Raw genomic sequence first — 14,078 nt, 5'->3', positions numbered from 1 at the left:
CCTATGGTTGGAACGCAGCTACGGTTGGAACGCAGTTGGGACTGGACAGCTTCCTCCCCCGAAACACTGATGAGGTCCAGCACCTCACCATTGCTCCATACTGGGGATCGCCTGGCACATGGAGGCATGGTCACCTGGAAAGATTTGCTGAGAGCACCCCATGCCTTCCTGAGCAAACAGGAAGGGGATTTTCAAAATTCCCAGATAATTTAAAGGGTGGGTCCGACGGTTGGTCACCTGAGGGCAGGGCAGTAGAGTTCAAAGTGATGACCAGCGTGGCTAGAACAGGCATTGTGGGATGCTTCTGGAGGCCGATCAGAGCGCATTAATTGACCAGGGCGTCCACACTGGCGCCACGGCGCTCCAGCTGGGGCGCATCAAGCGTTATGCTTTTTGTAGAGGTGGAGTACCAGAAGCATACCGGCCACGGAGTCCGGGCGCTTTATGTGCCTTGTCAGTGTGGACATGTCGTGAGTTAGGGTGCCCGAAGCTGCTTTAATGTGCTCCAACTCACAAGTGAAGCCATGGCCTAAGATTCCCAGTCTGAACCGGCAAAGGTGTTTCTTACAGAAGACACCATCTCTCTCACACAACTGGCCCCTATATCACTTAAAGCTACTGTTGCTATAGTTACAGTCTAGTACTTTTAAACTATGTATCAAAATAAACAGTTTTGTAAAACCTGCCATAATGGGCAATTTGTGTGTTGCCCTTTACAGAAATATTTATGGGTATTTTTAAAAGACATTTGTAGGAAGGGAGGGCAGAAGTCTATCGCAGGTAACCAGTACCTCTTCCATCTCCTTCCAAAGAGGGTGATAGGACAGCAAGCACACATTACTTAGCACTTAACTGTGTAAACATCATTATGCCCATCTTACAGATGGGAAGTGGTACTAGGAAAAATGAAGAGCTAGATATGTCCATGCAGCAGCTGGGAGGGTGCTTCTCAGAGCAGGTAGACAGACACTTGCTAGCTCTGCTTGAGTTAGTATTCTAAAAATAGTAGTGTGGCCACACCAGCACAAGCAGCAGCTCAGGCTAGACACCTGAGTACAATCCTGCACCCAACTCCCTGGGTACACACTCAGGTGGCTAGCCTGACCTGCCATCCTTGCTGCTGTGGCCACACTGCAATGTTTAGCACACTAGCTCAAGCAGAGGTAGCAAGTGTCTGTCCACTCATGCTGTGAAGTGCCCTCCCAACTGCTGCGTAGAGATATATTACGAGAGTTCACTCTCAGCCCACATTAGGGTTACCATATTTTAGTTTCCCAAGAAGAGGACACTGCCAGAAGGGGGGAGGAGCTGGAGAGGGGTACAGTTGGGGATACCTGCAGCAGGGGTACTCACTGGAGGTGGGAACAGTGTTGCTCCATCACAGTGGCAGGGCGACTGGTGTAAGCCCAGGATGCAGCAACAGCCGCCAGTCAGTGCCTCCCTGCGGGACTCCCTCCCCAGAGTTGGGGCCTGGCTGGGTGGGATCCAGCAGTTGTGGCTTGCAGGAGAATGGACCAATCAGGTAGAGATGCAGGGGAGGGACCAATAGGGGCTTTTTCTGAGCTGCAGTTTGTCTGCGCTGCAAAAAGCTGGGACATTGACTGTTATTTGAAAAATCTGCCTGCCTAGAGAAAGGAAGTTCAAAAAGGAGGCTACCTCTGGGAAACCCTTGAAGTATGTAACCCTAGAAAGGGTAGAGTAGGTTCACCACTCCAGCTTTGGGAAGAAACTCTAATTCAGAGAGTAACGATTCCTTCCTTCAGTCCGCCTTTCTCCAGCAGGTTGTAACTTGCTGTAGCGAGGGAAACGTGTAGGTTGCTTCTCCCCCGCAACACCAGCCCTATTCAGCTTGCTATTGCCTGGAGGGACACAGCTGGGCTTCTCACCCACCCTCTGGCCTTTTTCTAGACCCTCCTCACCAATTCACTCACAGTAAAGGAGGAGCGAGGCAGTGAGAATGCAAGGGCTGTGCGCTGCAGGAGACAGAGAACAAAGATCAAAGTAGATCTTACACGGCCTCATGGAGGCTACAGGGCCGAATTCCCCTGTTTGGCTGTGCAAGACATGGACGACACCTAACCCTAAGTGAACTGCCCAAGACAGAGCTGGAAAAAAGTCCAGGTTTCCTGACTCTCAGTCTAGTACCCTAGCATTACACAACTGTCTCTCCACATGAGGAAGCCAGTACACACAGAAGTACAGCTATTACACATGTAGATGTAGTCTATTTTCATTTGCTGTCAAAAAACTCTCTTGTGGTCATTAAAAATCCCACAGCCATTTTCAAGACAGTTAGTGATGTTAACCTCTGGCTGAATCCTGAGTTAAATACCAAATGGCTAATTATACCTACTTAAAATTTCCCTGTAATTTCAGTTGAACAAGGTTTTTCTTTACCTTTTGTCCTGACCTGTTGTGTGGCATTAATGTGCACTTTTAAATAGCTACTGGCAGTATTTCAGGGATGGCTCCCTGTCAAACTCAGTAAAACCAGTGCACCAACATGTAAGCACCACCCTCCTAAGAGAGAGATCATTTCCACCACAGAGAGGATCCACCTGTATGAAGGGCACTTTGCATTTTTTGCTTAGTCACATGAAATCAACACAAGGAAAATGTAACTAAATAAGTTGTACTGAAGGTTTAGGTTTTAATTATTTGTTCTGTATGTTAAAGCTTACTCGAGGCACCCACTTCCAAGAGAATCTTTAAAGCATCCTCATGGTGTCTGGTTTGTTCAACATGTAGTTAGATATCACAATTTATGACTGGTCAGACTCCCTGGGCAGGAACCCAAGACAACTTTCAGTATACAAGTAGCAGAGGCTCTCTTTGACCATCCACCAAACCTGTGGCTGCAAAAGGAGGCTGTTTCTCTACATAGCTACCTGCTTAATATCACACAAAGAATTTTAAAAGGATTCAAAATGAAGAGCCAGCAGATTCCATTATGAGTATACACCACCTGCATATCAGTTTGATTAAAAATTTCAGCATTAAACACTACAATAATGTTCAGCATACAAACGGGCACAAAGTCAAATAATAAATTTAAGATTCAGATCCAAATTTTTCCAGAGTTCTCATGTTCTGATCTGGACTTTTGGATTGGGCCTCTCTCTGCTTAACTTTAAAAAAAGAAACAAAAGCTTTTATAATCTATTTTCAAATATAATTGTGTGCTGACTGTTCCTCCTGAAGACTAGTAGTTTACTCTCTATTTACCTGCTCGTCTTGTGATGTACAGTTCCCCTTCTACCACAGATATTATGCAGCATGCATGCTAACAGTGTGTACTCCCTGGTCGTGCATGTCCTAATCCCACTCCACAATTATAATGCAATACAAGAATTTACAGGCAATGGTAGTTCTGAATATGCCATGTGGCCCTCCAAAATGCTGTCCTTCAAAACTCCTGTATTTGAACACCAGTTTCTTTGTTAATTTATTACATTGTTGCACCATGCAATCATAAAAACAGTTTTTCATTTTTATTTTTAAATGTATTTTTCTGAAATGAGGTATGAATTATCACTATACTTAATTTAATACTGCTACATTCCATAGAGGAAACTGACCAAAAACATGAATAACTTACCTTTTCGCTGTTCTTGTATTTTTCCCAGCTTTTCAGCATTTTTAACCATTTTGTAGTTCTTTCAATTTCAAGGTGCTTTTGCTGAAATAAAATGACAATTAATAATTTCAGACCTAGTTTTTTCCAAAATATCTACTTTAGAGTCTTCTAAAAGTATTAGAAACAAGTTTAACCAAGATATTTTCCACTGCAGGAGCATTTAACGTCAAGAATTATAGTGGCACCAGTGGCATCACCTTTGCTAAATTAGTCTCCCTTGGAAAAAGCCATTTCTTTGCATACGAGCTGTCAGCCTGGGTGTGCTTTTATTTATTTATTTATTTATATAAGGGCTGTCAATTAATCACCGTTAACTCAAGCAATTAACTCAAAATAAATTAACTCAATTAAAAAAATTAAGCACAATTAATTGCTGTTTTAATTGTACTATTACACAATAATAGAATACCAATTGAGATTTTTTATAAATATTTTTTGGATATTTTTCTACATTTTCAAATATATTCATTTCAATTACAACACAGAAAACAAAGGTTTCAGAGTAGCAGCCGTGTTAGTCTGTATCCGCAAAAAGAAAAGGAGTACTTGTGGCACCTTAGAGACTAACAAGTTTATTTGAGCATAAGCTATCGTGAGCTACACCTTACTTCATCGCATGCATGCAGTGGAAAATACAGTAGGGAGATTTATATACACAGAGAAAATGAAACAATGAGTGTTACCATACACACTGTAACAAGAGTGATCAGGTAAGGTGAGCTACTACCAGCAGGAGAGCGGGGGAAGGGGATGTGTGAACCTTTTGTAGTGATAATCAAGGTGGGCCATTTCCAGCAGTTCACAAGAAGGGGGGGGGGGGGAGGAGAATAAACATGGGGAAATAGTTTTACTTTGTGTAATGACACATCCACTCCCAGTCTTTATTCAAGCCTAAGTTAATTGTATCCAGTTTGCAAATTAATTCCAATTCAGCAGTCTCTCGTTGGAGTCTGGTTTTGAAGTTTTTTTGTTGAAGAATTGCCACTCTTAGGTCTGTAATCAAGTGACCAAAGAGACTGAAGTGTTCTCCGACTGGTTTTTGAATGTTATAATTCTTGACGTCTGATTTGTGTCCATTTATTCTTTTACGTCGAGACTGTCCAGTTTGACCAATGTACATGGCAGAGGGGCATTGCTGGCACTTGATGGCATATATCACATTGGTAGATGTGCAGGTGAACGAGCCTCTGATAGTGCGGCTGATGTGATTAGGCCCTATGATGGTGTCCCCTGAATAGATATGTGGACACAGTTGGCAACGGGCTTTGTTGCAAGGATAGGTTCCTGGGTTAGTGGTTTTGTTGTGTGGTTGCTGGTGAGTATTTGCTTTAGGTTGGGGAGCTGTCTGTAAGCAAGGACTGGCCTGTCTCCCAAGATCTGTGAGAGTGATGGGGCGTCCTTCAGGATAGGTTGTAGATCCTTGATGATGCACTGGAGAGGTTTTAGTTGGGGGCTGAAGGTGATGGCTAGTGGCGTTCTGTTATTTTCTTTGTTGGGCCTGTCCTGTAGTAGGTAACTTCTGGGTATTCTTCTGGCTCTGTCAATTTGGTTCTTCACTTCACTAGGTGGGCATTGTAGTTGTAAGAAGGCTTGATAGAGATCTTGTAGGTGTTTGTCTCTGTCTGAGGGGTTGGAGCAAATGCGGTTGTATTGTAGAGCTTGGCTGTAGACAATGGATCGTATGGTTTGGTCTGGATGAAAGTTGGAGGCATGTAGGTAGGCATAGCGGTCAGTAGGTTTCCAGTATAGGGTGGTGTTTATGTGACCATCGCTTATTAGCACTGTAGTGTCCAGGAAGTGGATCTCCTGTGTGGACTAGTCCAGGCTGAGGTTGATGGTGGGATGGAAATTGTTGAAATCATGGTGGAATTCCTCAGGGGCTTCTTTTCCATGGGTCCAGATGATGAAGATATCATCAATGTAGCGCGAGTAGGGGCATTAGGGGACGAGAGCTGAGAAAGCGTTGTTCTAAGTCAGCCACAAAAATGTTGGCATACTGTGGGGCCACGCGGGTACCCATAGCCATATATTCTATTTAAATGAGCAGGAGAAGGAATTTTTTAAAAAAATCTAATCTAACTCCTCTCCCGTATCAACACTACATACCTTGCAACGGCACATCTGTGCTGCTGTATGGTCTCCTGTTTAGCCGCTCTTTGCCGACAGGAGAGAGCTCTTCTGCTGGCAAAATAAAACCACCCCCAACAAGCAGCATTGGCTTTGTCAGCAGGACAACAAAGTCTCCCGCCAACAAAGTGCTGTCCACACTAGCGCTTTTCGTCAGTAAAACTTTTTTCAGTCAGGAACGACCTGACCAACAAAAGTGTGGTGTAGATATAGCCTAACTCAGTGTAACTGCTAAATACAAGGTGAAACAGATTGCTTAGCATAAGTAGTTAACACACATTTCAAGGGACCATTCAAGGTGAAGTTATGAATTTAAGCTCCCAGGCTTTGCTAGACTCTAAAAATCATGGTCTGAATAGAGACACTGGATTATGGATTATTACAACAATCTGTAACCCACTACCAAACCCCACCCCAGCTGCTTTTTCCCCCCCCTCCATTCCTTTCTTCCCTATGACTGGAGGGGTGTTAATGAGCCACTTAAGCTTGAATGGTCCCTCGAAATGTATGTTAGCCACTTATGCTAAACAATCTGTTCCACCTTGTTTATAGCAGTGACACACTGAGGCTATGTCTACTCTAGAGACCATGAACAGTGCCACAGCTGTACTGCTGTCTAGGGTGACAGGAGAGAGCTCTCCTATAATTAACCATGCCCAATGAATGGCAGTAGCTATGTCAGCTGGCAGTTGCACACTGGCACTTCTGTCGGTGTAACTTATGTCGCTCAAGGGTGTTTTTTTTTTTTTTCAAGCCCCTGAGCAACATCAGTTTTACCTACTGAAGTGCTAATGTAGACATAGCCTGAATTAGTTTCTCAGACCGGAAGAAAGCTTGTGTAGCTCGAAAGCTTGTGTCTCTCACCTACAAAAGTTGGTCCAAGCCTGAACTAGCAGAAATAGGGCTGAGGCCAGGTCTAAACTACAGACCTATACCGGTATAATCACATCACTCATGGGTGTGAAAAATCCAAACACCTTAGCAACGTAGTTATGCTGACCTAACCCCTGTGTAGACAGCACCATGTGGGTGGGACAGCTTCTCTCACCGTCTCTCGGGGAGGTGGATTAACTATGATGATGGGAGAAGCTCTCTCATCAGCATAGTAGCTTCTTCACACACAGCACTACAGCAGTGCAGCTGCGCCACTGTAGGGCTTGTCTTCACACACAGCGATAAGTGTCCTTACAGGTATTTTCCATCTTTAAATTAAATTCCATGATAAAATTCATGAAGTGAACTGGAAAACAACTTGTTTTTAACAGTTATTGTTATCTTCATCCATCTAGCCTAAGTCTAGAGGCAAGGACAATCCACTTCTTGTATTAGATTGTAATTAAACCATGTATACTACTACTGTTTTGTGTAATAAGATAAAGGCCAACTATTTCAGAAATGCTTTTAAAAGCTGTGTACACAACTGCACACAAAAGCTTAATTTACACACACACACACACACACACACACACACACACAACTTCTGTACTGTCACACAGGGTTTTGCTAGAAAAAAAAGTTACACTATATTGATAATTGCCCCAGAAGATGTGCGGAACAGCCAAATGCCATGTGTAGGCTGATGATAGCATTGTACTGTGTTAAATAGAAACACACCAGAAATAAGCTCCTGCCAGTCAGAAACCATAATAGTGATTTTATAGCATTTCAAGCCATTATAATAGAGTAGAAACACAATGTGCCTAAGTTTCTCTGACTCACCTATAAATAATATGGCAAGCTATCGTTAGTTCATAATGCTGGGTATTAAAAAAGGAAGTAAACACTCACGAGATAGCTTTAGAAAAATCTGAATGTGGATGCACAACAAAAATTTCATTTTTAAATATGCTGATCCGTAATTTCATAAATGACCCCATATCATAAATTGACCCCATGCGGATTTACACTTTAGAACTAAGGTAATAGTTAAGTTCTGATCAGCAGAATTTATGCAGAAATAAAGCAGATGGATATAACTACAGGACTGAAAAGCTGAAAGAAAGTATTAGGAAGTTAAAGGTGTCCATAGAGCGTTTTCCACAATAAAGTGGAAATGAAAAATATGGTCATAGTAAATACATGGATGACATGTATAATGAAACAACAACATTACATCCATTTTCTTGGGTGGTTTAATACCATCAGGTATTAAACTAACAGGGTCGAGTCAGATATTGCTACTTTGCCAGTCTTACTTATCTGACTTTTCACATTGCATTTCATTGCCCTGAGGTTCTTGTGGAGTTTCATGCTGTTGAGGCATCTTTATGAGGTTTTGCAGATAGACACTGGCATCTTCAGCTTTTAAAAATATTCTTATTTTCTACCTTGTAACATTTAGCTTAAAAAGGAACTGTAGAAAAACTGCTGACTCCCACATACCTTAGGTCTAGCATCATTGCCCTCTTGTTTTCACAGTGAGGCTGAGAAAATACAGTGATCCCTTATAATAACCCTGTAGCAGAAGTTTTCCAAATTATTTCTCTGGATGTAGTTCAGGCTGGGAGGGAAAGGGGGCAAATTGCATATAAGTCTCCAGTAAAGCAAGCCAGGTCTCTGCTCTGGGCAAGTTATTCAGTTAGTTGGTCAGAAAAATAAAATCCCATCTTCTCCCTGAGCCTCTAATGCTGGACTCTTTTCAGTTTTAGGTTAATTCAGGCTTCTTGTCTCCTGGGTCAGTCTATGCTGGTTCTTAAAGCCTTCTAAGTTTGTGTTTTGGACAGTTGTGGGTTGTTTTTGTTTTTTTGTTTTTGTTTTTTAACCTAAGCAATGTGCATTTTCACATCCAACAAGAGATGCTTGGAATACATGGCTACATCTCAAGAAGCACATTGCAGAGAAGACGGATACTACTGCTTTATCAGGAAATCTAGAGTCCACATAGTAGTCTCTGAAGAAAACCATTGTTCTGTCTTCTGCAGTAGGTTTTAAAGGCTACGTCTACACTAGACACCGCTGCAGCTGGACTTCTGTAAGATCTCCTGTGTAGCTGCTCTCCCACCTCTAACGAGCAGGGGTAGCTATGTCGGTAGGAGAGCCTCTTGCACCAACACTGCGCTGTCCACACCGGTGCTTCTGTCAGTGTAACTTATGTTGGTCGGGGTGTGTTTTTTTCACACCCATGACTGAAAAGTTTTACCAACAAAAGTGCTAGTGTAGACATAGTCAAACTTGGAAGTAGTTTTGCCTCTGGGAATACTAGAGTCAAACTGAAATTGGGAGGGAATCTTATTCCAAGTAAAATAAATAATAGGCTACTGGAAAGGGATGAATCTTAACTGGCAAATATCCATCTTTATGACACTCTCTTATTTATTATTAATATTGCAATAGCACCTAGAGTAGAGAGCCTAGGGTAGTGCCTTGGTAGAGACCCCAACCAAGGTCAGGACTTCATCATACAAGGTGCTGTACAAACACATAGTAAGAACTATTAAAATCGGAAGAGTTTACGGTCTAAACAAACAAGTCAGAGCGAGGAGAAACAGACACAGAGTTAGGGTTAGACACAGAGAGATGAAGCGATCTGGACATCAGAGACAGAGCCAGTTATAGAACCCCGGTCTTCAGTTCAGTACCCTATCCACTGGACCCTGGTGCTCTCCTAATTTTACATTTTAAAACATTGCATAAATTTGAAGGTGAATTGGTTTATAACATACTTCAATCGTTTCTGGCATTTAAGCATTCAAATGACCTATGCAATGAAGTATCAAAAGTAGTTATTGAGCAGTCACACGAACCCCATCCATGTTACACAAAGAAAAGCAATTTAGGCTGTACAGTGGAAAATGTATGAAGGACAGGTTGTGACCAAAGGGAAAAGAGTTTCAAATTTAATGGGAAAGAAGTAAAAGACTCTTTATGTAAACTACAAACTGGTCAAAACACCACCAATATTTGCTTCTGGGCATCACACAAGGTCAGAAATGATACCAGAAAAAGCCTGGGCAGGTCCACACTGCCAGATAAGTTAATTGAAAAACCCTCCATCTTTTCTTTATTATTAGCCCACAATGAACTTACATGCTAATTGCCCTATCAACTACTGTGGTAACAGACATTTCAGAGAACTAAAGCATCACTGACTGGAATAATGCAAACCGCAGCCTCAGGCCAGCAGAGGTCAGGATATCACCAAAAGTATAACTAGAATACAATGTAATTATAAAAAGTAACTACATTTGCAACTTAACATTGGAAAGTGTACAATTAATATAGTTCCTATGCGAACACTCTGTCTGGGACAGTATTATTAAAACATGGGATATGAGAATTAGACACTATTTTCATAGCATAGCTTAAGGATACTATATATCTCATGCTTAGTTAAGTAAATCAGAGCTTCAAGTATCATATGACAATGAAAAATAATTGTTAAGTTGTCTAATAGTTGAGACCATGAACATTCATAGCCTCACACACAGCTGTGTCCTTCTGATTAAAATGAAGTTAACAATATATGCTCATTATGCTATAAATGCAATGAAACACTGCAGGAAAACAATGCAGTTTCAGGTTGCAGAAACACGCTGTCATGAACCAAGAACCACCTAGCAATGCAAAACAGACAGGGACTTGGGGATTTTTCTTCTCCTCTCATAAGTAGCACTCCTTTCTCTTACTCTCTCACACATACACTGCCCTATACTGATCCCCATCAGCTTCTCTCGGTAGCTCAGCATATTGCAATTTTACAAAGAGACAGCTTTTAAAGGCTATGAGAGTTGCATTTGTTTAAAACACACACTCACCCCCACCTCCATGCACTAGGAGGAGCTGATCTGAGCAGCACAGAGATGTTAACTTGAAAAGACAATAGTAAAGGGTATTAACCAAAGGGAACTGAACTAGGGCAAGAGCCAAGCGTAACTTGAAATATTTCATTAACGGAATTGCCTTCTTATTAAGCAGCTGCTCAACATGCAGCCACATTAGGGACTTGTGTTTGTCCGTAATTCATCCAGGCCAGCAGAGCCTGGGATGTATGTGAAGGCAGCAATGTACAAAAAAATGCAGTGACCTTTTGTGGTTAACCCAAGAAAGGTGTTAACAGTTCCAGAGGGACTTAATGGCATCAAGTCGTATATGAACAGAAATGCAGTTCAACCAAAAGTGTGATTTTTAAGAGGAGATTCCCATCCTCTAGCAGATGCGAGAAATGTGTTTCTTTCAATATGAAAGTCTATAGTATGACACTATAGCCCCCAGTTATAAAAAACTTATACATATTATAAAGGACACACTGTCAAGTGTTGATGCTTACTTACAGTTTTAAGAGACGTGAGCATAGGACTTACCCTTTCTATTGCTGCATCACGAAAAGGAAGCTCCTCTGAACTAAAAATCAAGAAAAAGATGTTAGTGCTGCTTAACTGGCACATATTCATTTTTTTCATAGGTTCTTACAAGTTTGTAGTTACCGAGGTGAATGCAGAAAACCAACTGTTAACTCAAATTACTGCTAGATTTCCAGCAAGCGCTCACAACAGCACAGAAGAGCACTGCAAGATTTTGTGCAGTAAGAGAGTCCCAACAATTTTAAAAAGCAAAATACAGATGGCATAAATAGAAAGTAAGCCATCTGAATCAACATGGGTTAACCTAGCTTCAAAAATAGTGTCAAATGCTTATTAGAATACATTAAAAAAAAGTTATTTTCTGCCATGAAAAAAGCCAGTGAAATAGAATTTAAAGTCATTGTCCTACAGGATTTCTAGATGTATACTGTACAGTTTCAAATAAGTTAATGAAATCTTTTCACTCAAATAAATGTTTCTAATGAATAGCTCTGTCTTATAAAGATTAGCTAGTTCCAAAATATGGGCCCAGCAATCCTTAGTCCATTCCATATGGTTTTCAATCAATGCCTATTTAGTAAAAATTGTTTGAGTCTACCACTTTCAGCTAAAGGACATGAAGACAGGTTTTTATTTTTTTGTATTTTACTCAGTTTCGTGACAAAGATGGACTCAAACCATCTTTGAGCTAGAGGGAGAAGCTTCAATATTTCAATTACCGAGTAAACTCACTCAGATTGGTGGGAAAAGTGCATCTAGTGCTTTTAGTAGGTATCTAACCTATAAAGAGAATTCTTTCATTTCTCACCCTAATTCTAAAAGGCAGCTTGAAATCATATGAACTCTAACTGAAAACTTACCACCAAGGCCTCTTTCAGGCTTTCTAGGTATATGAAACCCTCAAAAAACACAAGAGCAAAAATAATAAGGTCACTTATGTGCAATTGTACCTGAGAACAGCTCTGGACTCACAAGCGACACTACCCTTTGAACACATAGGGTAAGAGCTGAGCTGTCATGCCAAAACCCTTAGTGCTTGCAGAGCAACAGACTCAAAAAAGGGGATCTTTATATGATTCACTATTTTAGACACCACTTATACTGTAAGGAGAAAAGGGACAAAGTTGAAAAGGTACTAATGTTTAAGCTCAATATATCAGAAAACAATCTATTCTTTTGCCAACCTAGTGGTCTAGGTAGGGGGCCATTACATGCCAGCTCCTCCAAGTTGCACAAGGGCTAAAACAGGGGTTCTCAAACTGTGGGGAGGGTCATGAGCCCGGCCAGGTGCAGTGGCTGTCAGCCACAAGTGCCTGTTACATTAAATTAAATTCCTGCATTCTTAATTTATAAGGGGGTCTCACTCAGAGGCTTGATGTGTGGAAAGGGTCACCAGTACAAAAAGTTTGAGAACCACTGAGCTAAAGGGACCCCTGCCAGAGCCAGAAGGAAATTGCAAAGGTAGTTTAAAGCCTCCTTCCACCTCTTCATTGCTCCTGCAGTCAGCACAGAACTGAAGGAACACAGCTTCCAGCACAATGTGATTAAGTGATGTATGGTCACATTCACTTCCTTTAAAAAATGCTGGCATTTAAAATCCGGGGTCTACATTTGAGCTGAATATTGATGAAAAAGAATTACTTTATTATTAGAGCTTGCCCAGGGAAACACCCTCTACACAATTCCCATGTTTAGGTCACATGGCTTCCAGCACACATACTGGAAACTAACGTGAAAATCCAGACAGTTAATCTTCTGAACAATATACCTACAGTAGAACAATTTGATCAATTAACTTGATAACATTTTAAAGGTATCGGAATGCCTTTCTGAAAAGAAACAGCAAGGTAACAACTTCTAACCTATTGAAAGGCAGCTAGACTATCACATGGCTGACTTGTTACTTTATGACAGGTTTCAGAGTAACAGCCGTGTTAGTCTGTATTCGCAAAAAGAAAAGGAGTACTTGTGGCACCTTAGAGACTAACCAATTTATTTGAGCATAAGCTTTCGTGAGCTACAGCTCACTTCATCGGACGATGAATATATAAATAAATTGGTTAGTCTCTAAGGTGCCACAAGTACTCCTTTTCTTGTTACTTTATGTGCACCATTATTCTATCATACAAGTTTTTCTTTATACACTAAAAGCGGTTTTATCCGGCATACTGGGGAAATGGGGGGTGCCAGTAAGTGAAAAATGCCAATTAACTAAGAGGGAGGGAGTTTGGGTGTGGGAGGGGGTGTGGGGCTGAGGCACGGGTTCTAGGAGGGAGTTTGGGTGTGGGAGGGGGCTCAGGGCAGCAGGTTGGGGCATGGGAGAGGATGCGGGGTGCTAGATCTCGGGGGTGCTCACCTCAGGCGACTCCCTGAAAGCGGTGACCTATCCCAGCTGCTCCGAGACGGAGGCCCAGCAGGCAGCTCAGTGCACTGCCTCCAACCACAGGCACCGCCCCCGCAGCTCCCATTGGCTGCAATTGGGAGCTGTGGAGCTGGTGCTCAGGGCGGGGACAGCATGGGGAGCTGCTTGCTGCACTTCTGCCTAGGAGCAGCTGGGACAGGTCGCTGCTTGTGGGGAGCTACCAGAGGTGAGTGCCCCCCAGATACAGCACCCTGCCCTGTGCCCCAACCTGCTGCCCCGCACCCTGTCCTACACTCAAACTCCCTTCCCAGAGCCCACGCTCTGCACCCCTTCCCACAGCCCAACCCCCTGCTAGCCCCGCACCAACTGGACTATAAACTGGAATATCAATGAAGACAAGGAATGACATTTTACGGAGCTTTCTAGTGGTGAAGTGCTGGATAAAACAGCTTTTATTGTATATCAATTAAACCATATTAAAGTAGGCCCTCAATTATACTCAATATCACCTAAAATTAAACTACCTTGAATAAAATTTGTAATAAATAAATACAATTTCACTCAAAAAGAAGTGTTTTCAGGTCTTCAATCACCACCTTCATTTTCCCCAAGTGACAACTCTCAAGTGTCTTGTTCAGCTGCTGGCACCATC

At 42.0% G+C, this 14,078-nt stretch overlaps 1 protein-coding gene across 7 annotated transcripts in view; it reads right to left on the bottom strand.

The window, feature by feature from the left end:
* USP6NL (USP6 N-terminal like) overlaps positions 1 to 14,078 on the bottom strand; it is a 203,817-nt gene that overhangs the window by 69,213 nt on the left and 120,526 nt on the right. For all 7 annotated transcript variants that reach the window (XM_043553006.1, XM_037889328.2, XM_037889330.2 and 4 more), the window contains 2 exons: positions 11,065 to 11,104; positions 3,599 to 3,679 (listed from right to left, as the gene is read on the bottom strand). In XM_043553006.1, the coding sequence (XP_043408941.1) occupies positions 3,599 to 3,679; positions 11,065 to 11,104 (121 nt within the window). The remainder of the gene's footprint in view (positions 1 to 3,598; positions 3,680 to 11,064; positions 11,105 to 14,078) is intronic.

This window comes from Chelonia mydas, chromosome 1 (assembly GCF_015237465.2).
Source record: "Chelonia mydas isolate rCheMyd1 chromosome 1, rCheMyd1.pri.v2, whole genome shotgun sequence".
Taxonomy (NCBI): Eukaryota; Metazoa; Chordata; order Testudines; family Cheloniidae; genus Chelonia; species Chelonia mydas.
The sequence above is the reverse complement of the archived record's forward strand: the minus strand, read 5'-3'. Positions and strand labels throughout refer to the sequence as shown.